Below are 21,381 nucleotides of genomic sequence, written 5' to 3'. Positions count from 1 at the left end.
GAATCTAACAATTAAGGTCACAATTTCTTCATTTTAAACCTGAAAGTTACAAAATTAATGTACTCAAATACTATATACACTACCTTCTTTTTAATCCCCTCCCATAAAAAAAAAAAAAGTAGCTAAATTAACTATTGTAACAAATCCCTTTCATGTGACATATGAACATGTAACTTTGGGCACAGTATTTCAAAAAAACGAGAGATTCATCTGACGTGTAGTGCATTATGCTTTATATTTATGTATATAAACATATGGATGTCCATTTCTGAGTTTACTAAAGTTTTAACTTTGCATTATATAAACATTTTCCTTATAATTTGACTTCATGCATATCATATTAGTTGATGCAAATAGGCTGTGACTAATCATAGAAGATGTGGTAGTTATTTATTATAAATTTCTCATAGTGGTTTTGAAAGAGAAGAGAAAGAGATAGGCACATAAGATGTCATTGGTCAATATCCATTGACTTTCGAAAGGTAAAACAACACTAAACTTATTGCCAATCAGGAACAAAAACAAAGCAATTTATTTATTTATTTATTATTAATTTGGAAAGGTCAATAAAAAAAAAGTTTAATACTTGTAAATTTGTCCCAATTTGTAAATGGGGGGGGGGGGGGGGGGGGGTGATTAAAACCAACGTAACATTCCACTCTGAAGTGGGGGGAACACGCTGCACGAAATTTCAAATTTGTAATAAGATTTTAACTATTTTTTTGTTTTGACACATACTTACAAATGTTCAAAGAATTTCTAATGATAAACACTAAATGGCGGACGAGGGCTCGTGTGCCAATCCTAAAAGATACGATGAAGAAAAAATAATAATGATGAACATTGAATGTTTTCGGATACAACCTGTAGAATTTTATTAGAGACAAAATAATCAAACACAAAAATTGAATGTTTTAAAATTTTTAATAATTTGATTGGATTTTTTTTTTTTTTTTTTTTTTTTCCCCCAAAGATTTTACTTCTTCCTTTCAGGTTCAAAGTTCAAACTTTCGAGTTTCGACATCTCACATTCTCACTCGGGCCGAGTCTCTGTTGATAAGACAGGACGAGGACCGAGTTAAACCGGGAAAAAAGAAATAGTACATTCGATTCGTCGCGTGTGCCCCATTTCTGAGTCCCAAAAAGGGCAACAGTCACTGGTTGCCCGCAAAGAATCTAACCACCGTAGAGTCGACACGCTAACAAATTCAATGGCTGCGAATTAACGGGCAGCCACTAGAAATATCTGGTTGTCGACGCACCCTCTGCAGATATTTTGCTTTTGAAAACCAAAAATAGTTGGTGACGTGTAGCCAATCGCTGGAGAGCTATAGATATATACGACTTAGATCTCGCCTCACACACACGTGGCGCAATGCTGTGATAGGAATATATCTTCTCTGATCTTCTTCGACTCACGCCCACTTGCTTCCGCTTGATTTCTGGTGGGGCCACGGCCTAAGATGTCACGGATGGTTTGTGCTGCCGCATGTGTACAGATGGTGATGGATGACCATGCATTCTCACATCCCGTTAAGAGATAAGTTCATGCTCTACGCGTGCGGAGTTTTGATTTGTGGACTTATTGTATTAATATCTCCGTTGACTCTTAAACCGTGTCCGAGTTCACTTGTGCTTTCGGTAATTGGATCTTTTTCCTCATAAATAATATTTTACTAAAATGATTTATCTTGTTTTGTCTTGGATAAGGTTGTTTCCATTCTATTTAAAAAATAGATTTCGTTATAACAAAAATATGTAAAAATTAAAAAAGGGGAGGGGGAGAGAGAGAAGAATATGCAATTGCATTAAATTGAACAATGGCTAACTCTAAATTTGAGGAGAGATTAATCAATTATGTTGTAGGATAGTTTAAAAATTAATGCTTAACTAGATAATATGCATTCTTATATGAGAAGAAATATCAACGATGAGAACTCAAAAGTCATATATTATAAGAGTAAACTAAATAAACATTCACAAAAATCTAACATTTTTACTTAGTAAATCATTGGTTCGATTGGTTGGCAATCTATTCTTCTTAACTCTAATATAAAAAATATGAGTATTTTTAATAGTTGTGGCGTTTATTATTATATTAAATTTTAATTGTATTACACTTTGATATATCAAATTGATTGTATATTTTTCTAGATTTTGGTTGCATTGAATTTTTGTTTGTATTGTATATAATATTACAAAGAAGAACCCTATTCATTATAATTATAATTTTTTTTATAATTTTTATGTAATAGCTCATCCAAAGCAAATGTGCAATACAACTTTTAATAGATTTAATCGGGACTTTTTAAAGAGATTTTTAACAAGGAAGTATTTGAAACGTATATAGAAAACCAACAATAATGAGATGTCAATGAAAATTTACCTTTTAATTTCATGTACAAATTAAAGTCGTAAATAGATTAATATCAAGTCAAATCCGTTAAGGGAAAAGGAAAATTGATTAAATTTTTATTTTTTCTCTCGACACGATATATTTTTACAACCATTAACATAGCGCCTCTTAGCAAATTCCAATTTGATTAAAAGGAAAAAAATTATTAAATAAGTAATCATGATTCTCTCAATAGAACAATCTGGAATGATAACAAACAAAAACATTGGCACAGCAGGCAAAACAAAGGAGATAAAATGTCGGTTACGCACTCGCATTTAAAAACTCTTAAAAAAATTAAAAGTGGCGGCTTTGTCGGTTCAATCACAAATTATTAAAGGATTTACAGGTGTCAGCAAACGCATCATCGTAACTTCTCCTTGTCAAATTGTCAAATCACATTAACCGAAACGCCAGCGAGGCCTACGAAGGTTTTTACACGTGTCCAACATTTTCTTGGTGGGTCCCGCTTTCGCGATGGCGCTCTTTGATGGGCAACCGTGAAAGAACTTCTGACGAAAGATTGGACGGCTGGTGATGATAAATACCGTCGCGTCTTATAGAACTTTCATCATCAATGATTGATTTAGCTTAGAGAAAGCTCTAGAAGGTTGATTCATTCACTGCATAATGCGATTCACTTGTTTGCGTGCATATAAAATAAAACAAAAGACTTCTACGAGACTCGAATTGAAAAAATGAATAAACAAATAAAATACAATGAGAACTTGTGTGAGACTATTCAAATCATCACTATTTGTACAAATAATAACTTCGCATAGCATTTTGAGTTAGTGTGACTAGAAGCTCCATAGATAAACGTAGAGCTTAATGCGTATATCAGCCTTGCATGTAGGGATGCTTTTGGGTCAATTGGTTGCTTAGCATCACAGACACGATGGGATCGAATTACCAATAAGCATAATAATAATAATAAAAAGAATCTTATTACATATTTTGTGTTGTTGACTAAATAAGAGCTCGACTAATAAAGATACAATTAAAAATAAAAATAAATAAAACAAAGATTATAATTGCTATTGTGGTACCGTAACTCTTAAGTTACAATTACTATGAATAAAATTATAAATATAAAATAAAAGTTTGAGAAATGTTCTAGTCCGAAATTTTAAAGTGCGGTTTTAAGGTTTTTCCGAATTTTTTCATACTTTAAAATCTCTAACTATATAACTACTAATAAAAGTTAATAATATATCGTAAATGTAATTTTTGAATAATAATTTTTAAAAAATTAGTAAAGATATGATAAAATTTTCATCGCATAAGTATAAAATCAAGTCAATTTAACTTCTAAGTTACAACAACTAGTGTTTACTAAATAATGTAATGTTGTAACTTTGCCCGACCTTACCCCCAAACATGACCTAAATTATATAGTTGACATGTCCCATTCTTTTCTTTTTTTTTTGGGGAAAAATAAGGCATAATGGAGAAATAAAGAATTCACTTCAATGTATCTTAAAAAAGATTGTATATTATTAAAAAATAATAATTACAATGTCGTTTCACATGAATTATTATTTAAAAATTGAACTTCTTTTTCAAAAGACAATGAAATTTAAAAGATGCTTAGAGACGGTATGTGGTAAATAAATAGAATTCAAAAATCATTGTAACATTCTTATTCTACTTATCCACAATATAAGTATGAGTTTTTTTTGTTTTGAATTTTTGATTCCAAAGAAAAGTGATAGCTGACGTGCCCTCCTAAACTTATTTTTCTCATTATTTGCATACAAATAAAACAGTAATTTTATTGAAAGTGTATTACGATTTTTTGCTATTTATTTACACTTATCAATACCTATATATCAATTGGGTTACTGTCTTATTATGGCCTGTAAATTCTCAAGGCCTGGTACTCAAATTCTCTATTACTACTTATCTATCAGTTGGGCTACTGTCTTGTTGTGGCCTCTAGATTCTTAAGCCCAGCTACTCAAATTCTCAAATTTGTAATGTGCAAGACGACCCCATAAATAATGGAGTTTTTTTTTTTTTGCCCCTTTAAAGCATATTTTGAGCTTCGCAGAGATATGCCACTTTGACTTTATGTATATATATACATATCTAAACATTTTTGTTAATTATGCATTTCTTGTGCTAATCATTAACAAAGCACGACCCTCTAATTTGCGGTTGTGCGTTAGGAAACTTTTTCATGTCATGTCTTCTTTAATGGTGGTCTCCCTAATTGTGCTGTGATAAAGTTTTAAGTGGAGTCTGAAGCAAGTGAGAAGAACCTCTCTTGGTAAATGACATGTATTTCTTGACAACAGACATTATATAAGTATACAAGAGATATTATATGTAATTAATGCATGTATTTATTTAAAAAAATTACTATATAATTGGTAGTATATGATATATAGACGTTAATTAGATATAGTGTGTCTAAAATTTATTGTCAATAGACATTTAAAACAATTTTAACACCTTATAATTCTGATTTTTATGTTTGGTGCCAACTATTGTACAGCCATCGACAATGGTATGAAACAATGTATGAACTTGCGACACATCATGTCAACTAGAATTCTCATATTAACATTGTGCGTGAATACCTCATTTGACAATAAATCATAGTTCGTATGATCCATATTGGTGAGACCAAATTCGAAAGAATGCTGTGGCGTTCGGCATCCATCAATTCCATGTCAAACTGAATAGAATTTCCAACAAAGATCGGTTTCTCAAATTGAAGCAACTCTTTATTTTCTGTAACCCACCATTTCACACTTCACGTATGTGCTGCACACAGGCACAAGCACACTCACTGACACGCACACGCGCACACACAGATAGAAGAAGGCCTATGCACGTTGGCTAATTGAAAAAAGAGAAAAAAAAAGTTATAAATCTCATATAGGACAAATGACGTAGATCCACAACGCATGGTAGGTTTTAGATTGTTTTTTTAAGATTTTATTAGGTCTTGGCTAAAAAATTAGAATGAAAATATGGATTATGAACTATCCTAAATAAGTTTTTTGAGTACATTTGTACAAGACTTTTAATTCATGAGATAAATCAAGTCGTTCTATCACTCAATGTTTTCTAACATATCATCTTATCACAAAAAAATCTTGGACAATTGTATTTTTCCACTCAATGTTTTAGTTTTCCGACAAAAGTTCACAAATGAGCACAAAAAATTAAATAAAAGCACAACATGCTAATGATATAATCATAATTATAGTAATATTTCATAAGTTTTTTCCTACTTTTCCTACCAAATCACAAATTATTTTCATAGAAGGATATAAACAAGTGAAAATCACAAATAATTAAAAAAAAAGATATAATAAGAATTATAGTAATATTTCTTTTCCATGCAGTAAATTACAATTAACACGTGGACTTAGGCTTGACAAAAAAGTAGGTTTGAGCTTGAAGCCCGGTCTGTATCATGAAGTTATGGATATGTGTCCAAAATTTGAAGCCCACTCTGAATAGGTCTAGTTAAGGGCTTTTCCAATTTATAAATTAAAAAAATAAAATCAAAGAAAGAAAAGAAAACCTAAGCCAATGACCTGAAGTCATAACAAACCATTAATTAAACAAGCAAAGCAACTAAGTAAGAGTGTAGCCGCGACACCACCCAAGAATTGCATCCATCACCTCGAACAAATGTTATTTCTACACTGAATTGGTCTATACATATAAAGTTTGGCAACTAAGACAATTTTAAGTGTTAAAGAATAAAGAACAGATGAAAGAAAAAAAAAAAGTAAAAAATGGATACAAAATGATAGCCTCATATCCTGCACCCATCAGAATAACACCCAAATGGCCAGGTCTTGAATAGATGTTCTCGGAAGAGTATCTAAAAATTTCTACTTTCGAATGCCTCAGCAAAATGTAAAAACCTCCATCTGCAGACACTATAAAATTGTGATAACAGAAAGCTTCTCCAAATCATTTCTAGTTGAATATAGGATTTTAGTAGAAATAACTAGACCTTACAACCTTAACTAAAATCATTGAAACCCAAGCCTAGCCCTGACCGGTCTAGGTCCAACCTAAGCCTAACCGATTCAAGTTTGGAAGGGCTTTCAATGAGCCTGTCACTAATTACATGGGCTTGTCCTCGGACTTGAGACTTGAAAAAGTGTGGACTAACCCTACAATTTCCCAACCCTGGTAGGACACGAGTGGCCATAACTGACGAACTAAGGCCACGCTTGGGAGTAGGACAAAGTGAGGATACTAATTTTTTTTTTAATAAAATATTTATCTAATGTTTGGCAAGTTCATTTGGATTTTTTTTAAATACTAATATATATTACAATAAAAACTCTATTAATATTTACAATAAGATAACAATTGAGATTATCCTTCTCGAACAACACCCTAACTTAATATTGGAGAAAAATTTATTTTACCCCTAAAGCGGAGAGTTAAATAAATCTCTATAAAAAAAAGAGTCGAGTCTCATTCATTCATAATTTCATAAAAATTAAGTAATTTATTTTTTTATTTTACCTATGACATCTTTTTTTATTTTATTTATTTGTATTAATATTTAGTGGTAAAATAATTAATTAATAGTATATTAAATGTATTAACAAAATTAATACTAAGAAACATCCCATTTGTCATTAGATTATTATGTAAAATATTAATATTTGATAAATAAATAATTTTATATTTAATTATTTTGTTAATATTTTATTTAATACGCAATAATGTACACCACATACAAAAACATATAATTTAAATAAATTTAATTATTCTTGTTAATTCCCTAATATTTAATTTAAAATAATCTAATATAATATCTTGCCAAATATTAGATAATAATGCATAATGTAATACCATTTAACCAAATCCAATTAAATTTTAATAATCAAGCCAATCCATTTCAGCCTGCCATGCGAAACGTAACCTAAGAGGGTATCATCACCTAATTCGGTCTCCACATGGAACCGTAGATAAAAAGGCTTTTGTATTATTCCCATAAAACTCTTCGATCGATCGTTTCAATCACCATTAAAAATCTCCTTTTGCTCGAAGAAACCTAAAATTTGAACCATTTATCAACATGGGTAAGAAGAGAAAATCGATTGCGACGAGTCTCGACGAGGTGGATCGGAGCATGTATGCGTCGTTTTGCAGCGCCGCGAATTCGCTCTCACAGCTTTATACCCAAGCCATGAACCAGCAAAAGCTCTCCTTTCAAGCCGGTGAACGCCACGGACTTGTACGGTTCCCTTTGGTTTATTTAACTCTTATCAGAATATATTTGTGTTACTGTTATAATTTATCTGCTATTGGATTCAATTTTGTGTGTGATTGATTGATTAAGTGCAATTGTGAATTGGGTATTATTGTTTGACTGAGATGATTGAGTTGGCTGTTTGTGTAAGGTGGTTTAAGAAATAGGTCGAAGAAACTACTTTTTTTTTTTTTTCTTTAATCAATTCAATGAGAAGCAAAGGGAATTTTATATAGGGAAAATGGATATTTTGTGTTGGCTAGTTGGACAAGCGTAATGCATGAAGGGTATGTTTGTAACTTTTGTGTTTCTGCTTAACTTTGAAAGCATAATAGCTAAAGTGTAGGCGGATACTCATCTTTACTCTGCAGCTAATATTTTCATCAGACCGCCCTTTTATACTTGCTAGCTGGTGATTCCAATCTAGAGAGACATAATGCTGAACATAGCATTGGTTTCATTAGTTTGCTCAAGTAGATGTTTCTTTATTTATTTGTTGAAATTTTGTGACTGTGACAACTGGCTTGTATGGATTTGTAAAAGTCATTATTGTTACTCGCGGTGCAAGAATGCAACTAGCATAAAGTTGGTGGTGATGAAGTGTTTCTGTCCCAAACGGTTTAGAGAGCACGACTAGACCTGTACGCTAAATCCCACGCATTCTTGTGAGTGGAATAGTTTACTTAAAGGAATTGTTTCTTAATGTATTAACCAGTAGCATGGGTTGCTGATCTCGGTCACATGACTTGACTGAGTTCATCTGAACCAAATTGATCAACTTAGTATTCTCTTTCTTCTCGTGATGGAAACTAAAGGTAGGTTGACTTTTGACTGCTAATGGTTAATAGGTAGAGAATGAGAAGGGAGAAGATTTGGTGGTAGAAAGATTGAAATTTTGCAACTATTCACTTTTCTTTTCTTGTTCTTCCTCTTTCTATCTGTATGAGAGAACTTCAGGACAGATCACATGTAAGCTTGGTATGACAAGTGTGGCTGTTATGCCTTTTCTAATTGTTTATGGTTAGAACCTTGCTTTAAAAAAAGAAAAGAAAAAGAAAAAATTGGCTTTTTAAACGTTTTGGCATAATTTGGAGATTATGTTCTGTCCTTGTTGGCAATGACGAATGAAGTTTTCCTCTGTTAAAATAGATGTTTTTTGGTTGTGCATTTGGCCCTTATGTGTTTATTCTCTATCCTTTGTTAACTTTTTAAATAGCTTGGAATGCATCGAGAAAATTTTTTATTTACCCGTTCATCTAATTTTTCAGGAAAAACTATATCAGTGGATTTGGAGACAAGAAGAGGGTGGATCAAGAGTGACAACAGTTGATGTACTTAATTACATTCAGGTTTGTTCCTAATTCATTCATGACACGACATTCTTTCTCTGAGTAGTGGATGTTTAGTTTCCTATTTGAAGCTGTTATTGTGACAACCACCTTTTATTTTTTATCAACTTATCAACACCTGTGCTATAAAGGATTTTGAGCATAAAATATTGCGAAGGCTCAACCATTTTAATCTCTAAAGAGGAAATGAAAGAGAAATGTTTTTACTGGCAGGGAACTGTCATTGGACCTTCCAGAATAGTCTTATTGGGATGTATGACTAAAATGTTGAACGGAAGATATTAAATGTAGATAAAATAGTCAATTTGGTGTGGGTTCGTATGCTTGGTGAAATTTTCCATGTTTTATTAGGGTGAGCTGTTTCCCTTCTGCCCTATGACTCCAGCGACAAAGAGGTAATTGATGGTCAAAGGGATCAATACTCTTTCTTTCAATCGGCAAGACTTATTCTGGTATTGTTGCTCGGGTCTCTAAATGTACCGTTACTACTTCTCTGTGAATGATGAGTGATTGCAGTGACATTGTTACTTGTATAGATATTATGGAATTTGCTATGTTGCATGGTGATTCTTTGATAATTTATTGTATCTGAAAATTCTGAATCGAACATTCTGATCCTTGCAGAATGAGCTAGATTCCAGTGTAGAGGAGCCAACAATGTCTCCTAGGGCACAAGTCCGACATCAGCATTCACAACCCACAATGCAGTTCACAAGTCCTGGCTTCCCTGTCCCTTCTGGTTCTTCTGGCCAAACTGCTGGTCAGGGAACTCGGTCTGAGCACTGCGATCAGCAACCCAAAAATTCGGTTTTCTCAAATGCTTTATCAAGCCCTATTCGTCGGAGTCTTCAGCACTGTCAAATCGCACCGGGAGGAGGCTACTATCCAAATGGTGGTATGCCTCCTACAGCTGGAGGCCGGAACAATGATCCCAACTTTTTTCATCAGCAAAACAGGGATGCTAATCCTCCCAACCCCAATGATTCTTCAATGGACATGCATGCCGATTAAAGTCGCTGAGATGACTTCTTTTAAGAAGCTTCATGTCATTAAAAAGCTTGGACGTGCTGTTGCAGTTAGTATGCTGTTTCGTTCATGGTTGTTGGCACATGAAATTGGTTAGGGTTCCAACTTGATGGAAGAATAAACAGATGATGCTGGTGACTCGTTGAAGCGTGTGAAGAAGAATGGTTTTTTTTTGTGTGTGTTCTCATGAGGTAAGAAGCAATATGATGAACACCTTCACTCATCACTTGATCAATTCTTCTCTTTAAGTCTGTTAGCTTTGATTCTTATAGCCTTTTGTAAAGCAAGCATTTTGTTGAATTAGTTCTGCAACTTTTGAGTTAATGCCTGCTTGTTATATAAAATTGTGTGCCTTTGGAGTTGCTTATGTTATGGTCTTTTATCTCTGTAAATTTGCAGTTCTGTATATCTCCTTTATAATGGGAAAGTTAAAATGCCACCCCCATAGTGTCAGTGGTTCCCTCACCCATTCTTTGGTTTGTCTCGACCCTTTTCCAAACAGACTGCTCGGGAGTGTTTATTAATGTCGTTGAAAAATGTTTTTAGCTAAAAGGAAAAAAAAATTCTTTGGCATCATGTTTTTAGAATTTTTTTTTGTCAAATTTTGATTATAATGTATTAATAATGTTCACGGAAATTTAACAGACCGCGTTCTTTTTTCAATAAGATATAAAGATGCATCCTTGCAGGCGTGATTGACGATCGTTGTTTGGATTAGACAATTGTCGTGGGGTCAAAATTTCCAAGCCCATTCTAAGGACACACGCTTGACAAGAAATGAATATGCAGCTTACCTTCCATCATCATGTTTCATGCTCTCTCGATCAATTTTGTTTCATCAATTTAGATTAGTAGTGAGTCCCAACTCAACTTGTTTATTGCCCTAACCCTTAATTTGGACCCACACAAAATGACCTTTCGATATTCTTTTCCTCTCCTATGCAGGTAGTTAAGTTCATGTTAAAAATTACTACTTACCATGTAAGGGGTAGAAATGCTTCTAAACATTCACAAAAAATATGGTTTTTAAAGTCTAAAAAACCTAATTTATAGGTTGATATTTTGAATAAGATATAAATATGATGTGAAAACACATATAACGCCTCAGTTATCAACACAAACACACAAAAGAGCTGAAAAAAAAAAATATGTCGTTTCACCATGACATACATACATAGCTACATATATATATATATATATATAAATTATTATTCAATAAAGGATCTTTTAAGTTAAAGTGAAGGATAAACTAAAATACAACTAAAATATATGTTTCAATTTAAATTACTTTATCTTGTAATATATTGAAGTGAAGTGTGTGTGCATATATATATATATATATATATATATATATATTATTTTCTAACTTATTTTTTACTCTAATTACTGAAGGAATTCTTCATTGCTTTAGGGAATGATATGTCCGCTCACATAACATTATGAATCTTGAAAAATAATTTGATTTACATTTACATGATATTCAAAACAAAACTAAAACAAATGTTCAAATGCAAATCCGAGAAAGAAATGAGAGCATTGTGGGTTATTACTTTACCAGAGACCCCACAAGACCATCTTCGGCCGACCATCTTTTTGCCGAAACCCATATGCATGTCACTGGAGAAAATTCAAAACTTTTGTTAGAATAATTGTGTAAAGATAAATAAAGTCCGTAACGCACTCACTCTTTTGACCATTCCTCAATCATTGATCCAACAGGGAGAAACTTTCATAATCTTCTTGAAACACCTAGTTTATGCATTTCCCAAGGTGCACTAATAACGTAACGCAAAAGATTTACCCATAATTGATTCTCAAGTTTGTAATTAGCATCATTATTAATTTCTTGCTTGACTTCACCCACTACTCGTCCGAAGTTCCCCTCAGCTAATTCTCTGGTGAATAGTAGTACGCGTTCAAGCAAAGACTTGTAAGCAGTTGGCTTTCTTCACCAAATAATTGACCAAAGTTTGGGAATAGGGATTGGGACAGTATCTCACTGTGCATGCTCTGAGCTTGTTAAATCAAATTAATATGCATGGCATGGGGGTTCAATTTTTACCAACTTTTTTTCTATGACATTTTCCTTTTCAAAATAATTAATTATCATCATTTTTATTCACAAGAAACCTCCTACTACCTAAAGTTTCTAGTGGTCCTTTTCTCCTAGCTATACACAGTAATAATAAGGGCCGTCAGTGTTCTTGCATTAGAGGCTAGACCTACAAGACCATTTTGGACTACATCATCTTCCTTGCTCCTCTTTGGTCTTTGTATTGTATGCAAAATTAGAGCCCCCCCCTTTTTTTTTTATTAATTTGAAGTTTAAGATTAAAATTTTTGAAGAAAAAAAAAAAAACCTCTTATTGTGCGGTCAGTGTTGACTTATCATGCACCACAGCCACTGTGCCACATGAATATTGAATCATAAGCTAAAAGGTAGGTCAATCTGGGCATTCAATGTCCGCATTAATTCTTCGGAATTCCTTGCTTCCTCTTTTGCGAATTCCATTTATTACTCCAGGCGATTGACTCTTTTTTCTATTATTCAATTTTTTTTTTATTTTGCTTTAAATAATAAGAAAACGGACTTTGTTTCTCTTTTTTAATTCTGGTAGCTATCCCTCTCACTACTTTCGCCTGTTTCAGAGTTGGTCAATGTTGCCATTTTCTTTTCTTTTTTTTTTTAATTTTAATTACTGGTATCTAAACTTGACATGCATTAAGTAAAGCAGTAGTTACTTACATATAACACACGCTATTATAGCTATTGTACTTCTAATTAATCAGAAAAAAAACTTCAGCGGTTCCAAAGCACAAAAGCATGCAAACAAAAGCAAACTTTTAACTTTTTACATAATTCACTGCAAATTCAAATAAATACTATGATAACATTTTTTATTTTTTTTTAACCCCAAAAGTTAAGGGCGCGAAATTAAATATGATAAAAATAAAATAAATAAATAAAATAGGGCCCATTTATATTTGTAGTATCCTGTACTGAAAGAGAGAGTCACCATCGCTATCCTTCTTTAAATAATTCCAACCAGAAGTTAACTTATTTTTTTTTTCTTTTTTTTAAATCTCTATTTCCAATTCCTCGCCGATTAATTCGATCCAACATGCCGGCGCCGCCGATTTAACTCCACTCCAACTACGCTCACTCTCTCTCAGATCCGTCAACTCTTCTGTCAGGTGGTCAGTTCTGCCCTCGTCCTTTCCACTTTCATCTATTTTGTTCCGTTGTTTCCCGAGAAAATCAACTAAAATTTTATTTTATTTTATTTTTATTTGATCTCGCATTTCTTTAATTTTTCTTTGCTCTGCTTGCCTCAGTGAATAATTACTGTTAAATTCTTTTAGTTTTAGCATATTCGGAAATCCCCGATTAAAAAAAAAAGTTTAGATTTTTGTTTTCAATTGTTTAAAGTTAAAATTTGTTCATGTCATGTAATTGATGGGAATCTCTGCTTATGAATCTTTGTGAGCATGTAACGAGAAATCTAAGAAGATTTTTTTGAGTGGAAAATGAGATTCTTCCCACGTTAAGCACCACAATAAGCACCAAACGGTGCGTTTTGGACATACTATAAAATGAGCCAACTCACGTGTAATACACATAGCAATCCCAACACACGTGCAATCCATCTCACGCGACGCACAACTTTTCTCCATTTGCTCTCACAGAAATCTCACTGTTCTCAAACCTTCTGAGGGTGCTCGGCGTTGGTCTCTGGCCGTGGGTCTGCTGTCTCTCTTCCCTGTCGTCTCTATTCTCAAACTTTCTCGGCGGTGGTGCTTGGCATTTGTCTCTGGCCGTGGATCTCTCGTCGTTGGTCTCTCACCGTGGGTCTGCTTTCTCTCTTCTCTATCGTCTCTGCTGCTCTCAAATTGTGTAGGTAATGGCAAATTTCGTGAGTATTGCTTGTCATTGACTATTGTGAATTATTTATTTGTGTGTTACCGGACAAGGATGATTTTCTTTTGGAAGGGGTGAAATTGCAACTGTTCATAGTGATAGAGAGAGATTTAAGTTTGAAATTTGTTCTTTTATGTTTGAAGATGAGTAGAGAGTGATAGCATTATCCAAAAGCTAGTTTATTTCGATTATTCATCACATCAGTTAGTAAAGATTGTAAATGTGATTGCCTAGTTCCTCTCATGTTTGCTGGGTCATAATTGCAGGAAAAATAGCTTTAGTTTAGTTGGAAGGCCCTTTTGTTTTACATGACGGATGTGTGAAATTTTGCAGTGCCCTTGATTTAGATTTCCGTATTGACATGATTTCTAACAAATACAACAAGTTATAGGACTAAAAGATGAAAATATTGTATTGATATACTGGTAAGTAATAATTGCTAGATTATTAAGTATGCATACTCAAAGCTTTGAACTAAAGAAAAATTTCTTTCAGCCCTTTAAAACCCCTAGGTAATTCACTTACAGTAAGCACAGACAAAAACACTTCCAATCTCTAATTTTACCATATTAGAAATTTTTTCTCCACGTGTTGAAGTTAGTCATGCAAGTTGAAACCAATCTGTTTAAGCTTGGGGTTTTATGTCCTGAATCAAGGTTAAAAGTATTATAGCTTTAGCTATTCCTGAAGTGAATTTCTGTTAAAAAGCTATGCACGCATTAAGTTAGTGCGAGAGTCTGCTGAAGCATATGTCAGCTGTGTGTTTGGAGCTGAGTATTCTTCATTCCACATTTTGGGTTTTGGTTGACCTCCAGCATGACTCAACCCACTTGAGTTAAAAGCCGTAGAGTAACATTCTACCCATGATATTTGAGTTTATCAAGTCACCATATTTTAATACTTCTCTGGAAAACAAATATATATGTTAAATCAGGTAGGAAAAATAAAAAGTTAATTATGGAGTTGTAATAGTGCAACTAAGGTTTTGAAACATTAAGATCTTTAGCCATTATGTTACTATCCCGTAGTTATTTTTAAGTTACAAGAGATAATAAAAAATAACATCATATTTTAATTACTTACACTAATCCTGCAAGTGCTGATGGTCTAAAGTTACTTACACTAACCCCCAACTAGTCAACTCCATCAATTCACTTTCATTTCTAAGAACAGAGCCATGCCCCTTCTTCTCATTTGACCATATTTTTCTTCTTTTTGTTTTCTTTGTAGTTGAAATTAAATAATTTTATTTGAGCTGAATGAATGCAGTAAGATGTATTTCTTTTTTTGGGGGGGAGAAAAAAAATCAATAAGCTGGTTTTTAATATATTGGCTACCATTTTTTCTTTCTGGAAGGAATCTGGGTTGAAGTGTATATTGAACAGAATTTGTTCAATCATTATGTCTTCAAGCACAAACGAAATTCAAACACAACTGAAAGCTTGTGATAAATGCTGCAACAACAATAAGGTCTTGCGAACTTCACGAACAAAAGAAAATCCGAATCGTAGGTTTTGGAAGTGCAAAGGATGTGGGGCTTTTGAATGGGATGATGATTGGAAGAGCAGTGAATGTAATGATTTTAGAGGGATGGAAGATCGTATTATAAATCAGAATAAAATTGACATGTTGTTAGCAGAAGTCCGCAAGTTGGGCCATCAAATCGAATGCATATCTCTTAAATTTCAGTTGCTTGAGCAAGAATTTCAGCGAAGACAACAACCAAGTGTTCTTGTAACATACGTCCCGCAAATAATGATAACTCTTTTAATATGTATTATATTTAAGTTGTGTAATTAATTAATGTATTGTTAGTGCAATGACTTGTTGAACCAGTTTTTAAGATAACTTTGGTATTGATGGGGAAATGATATTCCTTTTTTTGCAAAAAATTTGTTGGTAGTCCATAACTCCTGTGTCATTTGCTTCTTTGAATCAATTAATTTTTCCTCTGTTGCAAAGCCAAATATAATCATTTATAATTATAATATTTTGACCAAATAAAAAGCAATAACATAATTCCTGCACTTCTGCACTTTAAAGAATTCCAAAATTCCAGTAGCATAACAATTTCTGCACTTTCCAGAATTCCAGTACAATAACAGAATTTCTGCACTTCTGCACTTTAAACAATTTCTGCACTTTCCAGTAGCATAATAATTTCTGCACTTCTGCACTTTAAATAATTCCAGAAGTCCAGTAACATAACAATTTCTGCACTTTCCAGAATTCCAGTACAATAACAGAATTTCTGCACTTCTGCACTTTAAACAATTTTTGCACTTTTCAGTAGCATAACAATTTATGCACTTCTGCACTTTAAATAATTCCAGAAGTCCAGTAACATAACAATTTCTGTACTTTCCAGAATTCCAGTACAATAACAGAATTTCTGCACTTCTGCACTTTAAACAATTTTTGCACTTTCCAGTAGCATAACAATTTATGCACTTCTGCACTTTAAATAATTCCAGAATTCCAGTAGCATAACAATTTTTGCACTTTAAAGAATAACAGAATTCCAGTAGCATAGAATACATCCAGAATTCCAGAATAACATAAAACAATTTCTGCACTTTAAAGAATATCAGAATTCCAGTAGCATAGAATTAAAAAATAACAGAATATCATTTATCCATCCACCATTCCAGTAGCACACAATTAAGGAATAACAGATTTGCAGCATCTCCCTCAATTCCAATCCAATAGCACATGACCAAATAACCCCCTAGCTTCTCTGGAACTTTCTTCATTATATGCCATAAACACCACCGATGTCGAGTATTGGGAAAGACATTCTGAATTGCAACTTTCATTGCCCTGTCTTGATCTGTAATGATTCCATTAGGAGCTGAATTAGACATGCAAGATAGCCATGTTCGAAATAACCACGTGAATGTCTCAATATCTTCGTGTGAAATCAATCCACACCCAAACAGAATAGAATGCCCATGATGATTAACTCCTACAAATGGAGCGAACGACATATCATACTTATTTGTAAGATACGTGGTGTCAAATGTAACAACGTCTCCAAACTCCTTGTACGCTTCCCTATTCCTTGGCTCGGCCCAAAAAACATTTTTTAATCGTCCCTCATCATACACTTGCATACTAAAGTAAAACCTATTATCTTCTACTTGCATTTTCATAAAATAGTTTTGAAGAGCAGCAGCATCCCCATCTCCAAGCCGCAATCTTCTTTCTTTTTGAACATGATTTCTACAATCTCTTTCTATGAATGTCACATTTTCATGACCACCAGCCTCAATAACAAGTGATTGATAATTCTTACATAATCTGATTCCTGCTCGATCATTTACATCAAGCCTTTTTTTTGCATATGTATTGAGGCTACGATTGCACCGAAAATACTTGGATTTGGTTGGAGTTAACAGCACATGGTTGTGTTCAAGATTTAAGCTTCGAATTGTCCACTTTCCATCATCCCCTAAACCAGCTCCCAATCTAGCATTGCAGCCTGTTTTTGCATTAGGTTGGGGTTTTAAAATATTCACAGATTTGCTTCTTGTTTCACCACTTCTCCCACAAGCAAAAGTCACATTTCTAAGAATCCCACCACTATCCTTTCTACTAGTTCTCCTCAAAATCGGAAACCCTTTTCTTTTACCGTACTCTTTGAAGTAAATAAACAAATCAACATCACTATCAAATGACATCCCAATTATTGGCTCATCGTTCTCCTCAAATTTCTCCAACTCTTCAACTTCGATGTCTTTTTCCATATTATTTATTTCTACAAAATTGAAATAATTCACATTGACAAAATGAAAGTAACAAAATACAAATAATTCAGCACAACCTCACACAACTAAACTAACTAGTGATGCAAATTGTGAACACAAATTTAATATATACCAGCAGAATTTGCAGCATACGAGATGCCTTTGATTGGAATTTAGTGATTTTTTATTTAATATATAACCCAATGTGCTTATTAATTTTCCAATGGATGCTGATTTAATATATAAAGATTATTGCGCAATTGATACCCTTAAGATTATTGCGCAATTGATTTAATATATAAAAATTTGACTTCACAATTGAATCTTCACACATTTGGAATTATTACAACCAAAATTGGGCATTAATTAAACCAATTACCTCCACTAATTGATTACGACGGCTACAACTATCTACAGGGCAGACAGAGAAATGTGAGTTTCTATAAGTTGACTGACTGTGAGTTAATGCGTTTGATGAAGGGCCGGTGATTAAGAAATTAGATTGTATTGTGTGTCCAGATGAGAAGAACTGATGTTATTGGCAGTGGAAGGAGGAGGGTTTTTCTCTTCTTCGGCATCTGGGTATAGTAAGGGCCTAACCCTTCTATTCTTGGGTCAGAAGAACGACGACGACAAACCCATGAGAGTTTCGCCGTGGAATCAATACCAGTTGGTGGACCAAGAACCTGACCCCGACCCTGACCTCCAGCTGGCTTCCGCGGCTAAGAACAGGCTCTCCCGCGGCTGCGCTTCCTTTGTTTGCTTCGGTCGCGCTTCCGCAGGACCCGACTCGCCGTCACATCTCAAAGTAGGACCTGCCCAAAATCAGGATGTCTCGCCTTCGTCTCTTGGTTTAGACAAGCGACTTGATCGTTCGATTGATGTTGAGGATGATGATGGTAATGTGGTAAAGCTTTCTCTCAAGAGTAGCTTGAAGAAGCCTTCTAATAGCGATTCAGTTCCTGTTCAGAACGTTATAGAGCACGAGCACGATTTATTGAGTGAAAAAGGTAACGATATAGCTGGTCATACAGAAAGGAGGAAAGTGCAGTGGACCGATACTTGTGGAAGTGAACTTGCTGAGATTAGGGAATTTGAGCCCAGGTAAGAGAATATCTCATTTCAAAATGGAATATCTCCACTGTGTGGTCTGACTTTTTCTATATTGACTTTTACTATGCGTTTGTCTCTGCTAATGCCGCTGTATGTTGACCTTAGGTGCACATTATGTTTGCTGATCAATAGTAGTTTACTTATGCATAACATTCTCATGCCCTTGGCAATTTCCATTTAGCTAGTTACAACCCTTGCTTCTCATAAACTATCTTTATAGAGGCGATGCAACCACGATCATGACTATGGTTTGGAGGTTGAGGAAATTTTGCTTTTAAACCAGCTTGGAGAGGTCCTGTTAATCCAATTCTTTTGAAGAAATAAGTTTTTATCTGCTTTATATTTTTTATTGTTTTATTGTGTTTTTCTTGAACTTGAATGTTTCTCTGAGGATCAATGAGTGTTTACAAACTGTAAGTATTGTATTTCATATATGTTGTGAAGAGTAGGCAGAACACAGTTTGCCAGTCGAAGTATGTATAACTTTCAGCAAGTTTCTCAAACTGCGCAATAGGATATCAATAACAATATTCTTATTATGGTGAACTACACTATACTAAACATATTCACATAGAGAAGTTTATATGCCCATATGAATTGTTGAAGAATTAGGAACAAGAAGGTTCAAGTTTATCTTTCTCACTTGGTACTTTACTAGTTTAGTCAAAGTTTGATCAACCCTCATTGGATACAAGTGGTTCTGTTCTCCTGCCAATTTCAGTCTTTAGCCTTTTAAAAATATTTTCCTGTATGAAAGGATACTTTTTTCTTTTATTAAATTTGAAATTTTCCCCTAGGGGCAGACTTCTAAAACATGCTTTGAAAGAGGGGTCAAATCTTACTTTCTTATTATTTTGATTTGCTGTAAGTGTGTAGTTTTTCAAGTTTCCTACTGAATTAATAATTTAATATGGTGTGCTACTGTTTTGTGTAAATATACTGGGGTGGACAACCGGAGTGAATTTGTGAACAAAACAAAGGAATTTGGTGCTATTATCTCATAAGCCTTTTCCCCCTTTGTATGTCAGAAATTTCATGTTAAGTTAGAATATTTGATCATTAGACCTGGTACAACCAAACTTCATCACATATTTAGACCTCTATTTTGTATGCTTCATCTATGAGACTCTGGCACAGTTCAGGGCTTTGATGATACTCACAGGTGCATATTAACTGATGGTGCTTGTTTGCTAGCTAGAGTTAGAATCTCCAGAAACTTACTGCGAGCAGAATTATGTTTTCTCAAAGATCAAGTCTCGGCTGCATTCAATATACTTATACCATTTCTTCTCCATATCCTGGTCCAGTCAATGTTAATATCAATGCTGTGGATTTGGATTCTAGGTCTTTGTCCTGTATTCCTTTCTACATATCTGAAGATCGTGCTTGCTTATGTATAGATGTCTCATGTCCTTTTCCCCTCATCTTGTACTTGTATTGGGTTGGCACTGTGCATGTCTGTGTGTACACGTGTCGTTTGTTGCATTGAGAAACTGACATCCTGCTTATTTATTACTTTCAAGTTCTGGGGTCGTAATATAACCGTAGCAGCATAAATTGTTTCCATGGCACTTTCAATAGTTTCATCATCAGATGTGGTTGATTTCAAAATTGCAATAGATGAGAGTTATATCCATATGTGAAATATTGTTGTTTAGAATGTTTTTCTTCAGCTCATGCTAAGCAGGTGTGTATGCAGAAAGTAAAGGTGACTTGTTCTCTTTCGTTTCTTCTAATGGCAGTGAACTGGGCGGATCAGATGATGAATTTGATAATGGAATCGAAAGAAGTTGTTCGTGCACGATCATGTAGTTCTCTTTTCTTTTTGGCCAAGGCAATATGTGGACTCAACCTTTCTGAAATTGCTACGGGGCTCCAGATAAAATACTAATGCAGTCTGGTTGCTGGGTGCTTCAGCTGATTTCCAATTCAAAGAAGGAAAGTGAGCTTTTGATCTCTGCTGAAGAACGAAGCTCCAGGAGCTTCATATTTCTGGGCACCTTGGTTAGATTGATCATTTGTGTCTATATTTCAATGTTGAGGATTTCAATTTTGTCACTTGGAGCTTCATGTTTTCCTATAGCATTCTTGTTATGCCTTACTGTACTTTCGATTGTTTTCTTCGTAATTAATGTGTTATATTTTTTCTTCCTTGGATGTTAATCTCACATATTCTCCGGCTCTCCCTGAGTACTCTCTCCGATTTAAATTCTCTTCTAATTTTAATTTGCCTGTATCTTTTGGCACCCTAATAAGGAAGAGGCAGAGTTTTTTTCTTTTTCTTTTTTTAAAATTTTAACCTTGAAATTCCATTTCACCTTCAATTTTCAGTAATGGAGGGGATGGACGGATGGTAAAGAGAAGGGATTAAAAAAAAAATAACCGCATAAAAGTTCTCGTTCTTTTTATTTAAAACAGTGTAAAACTTCCTTCTTATGGAAATCTCTGATGATGGATGTGAAATATTACTGAGAGTTGGATTCCCACTCTCACGGAAGGCGCGTCAGTTCCAAAGCACTCAGGGTTTTTGCGCGTGCCACCCACGTTGTCTAGAAGCAGTGTGAGGCTTGGCGCCAAATTAACCAACCATTCCA

The 21,381-nt window shown here is 34.0% G+C and overlaps 3 protein-coding genes across 10 annotated transcripts; 2 read left to right on the top strand and 1 right to left on the bottom strand.

Annotated features, from left to right (window-relative positions):
* The first annotated feature begins 7,255 nt into the window (after nucleotides 1-7,255).
* On the top strand, nucleotides 7,256-10,376 carry LOC102626479 (uncharacterized). Its single transcript, XM_006473040.4, has 3 exons — nucleotides 7,256-7,619; nucleotides 8,903-8,983; nucleotides 9,608-10,376. Exons 1-3 carry the CDS (start codon nucleotides 7,461-7,463, stop codon nucleotides 9,992-9,994), a joined length of 627 nt encoding a protein of 208 aa, XP_006473103.2. The 5' UTR covers nucleotides 7,256-7,460; the 3' UTR covers nucleotides 9,995-10,376.
* A 2,660-nt stretch (nucleotides 10,377-13,036) lies between these two features.
* On the top strand, nucleotides 13,037-20,937 carry LOC102625427 (uncharacterized). 8 transcript variants are annotated; one of them, XM_006473035.4, is made up of 3 exons: nucleotides 13,037-13,204; nucleotides 18,194-18,778; nucleotides 20,530-20,937. In XM_006473035.4, the coding sequence occupies exons 2-3, from the start codon at nucleotides 18,207-18,209 to the stop codon at nucleotides 20,597-20,599; spliced, it is 642 nt and encodes a 213-aa protein (XP_006473098.2). In that variant the 5' UTR covers nucleotides 13,037-13,204; nucleotides 18,194-18,206; the 3' UTR covers nucleotides 20,600-20,937. The 8 variants fall into 8 exon arrangements, with proteins under 8 accessions (XP_006473098.2, XP_006473099.2, XP_024952066.2 ...); XM_006473036.4 differs by having other exon boundaries at nucleotides 18,155-18,778; XM_025096298.2 differs by having other exon boundaries at nucleotides 18,155-18,778; nucleotides 20,487-20,635.
* Nucleotides 16,483-18,112, bottom strand: LOC127902717 (protein FAR1-RELATED SEQUENCE 5-like). The gene is made up of 2 exons (XM_052442577.1): nucleotides 18,054-18,112; nucleotides 16,483-17,685 (listed from the first exon to the last, which is right to left on the bottom strand). The coding sequence occupies exon 2, from the start codon at nucleotides 17,672-17,674 to the stop codon at nucleotides 16,556-16,558; it is 1,119 nt and encodes a 372-aa protein (XP_052298537.1). The 5' UTR covers nucleotides 17,675-17,685; nucleotides 18,054-18,112; the 3' UTR covers nucleotides 16,483-16,555.
* Nucleotides 20,938-21,381: the final 444 nt, after the last annotated feature.

This window comes from Citrus sinensis, chromosome 5 (assembly GCF_022201045.2).
Source record: "Citrus sinensis cultivar Valencia sweet orange chromosome 5, DVS_A1.0, whole genome shotgun sequence".
NCBI lineage: Eukaryota > Viridiplantae > Streptophyta > Magnoliopsida > Sapindales > Rutaceae > Citrus > Citrus sinensis.
Note: the sequence above shows the minus strand (reverse complement) of the source record. Positions and strands in the feature narration are given on the sequence as shown.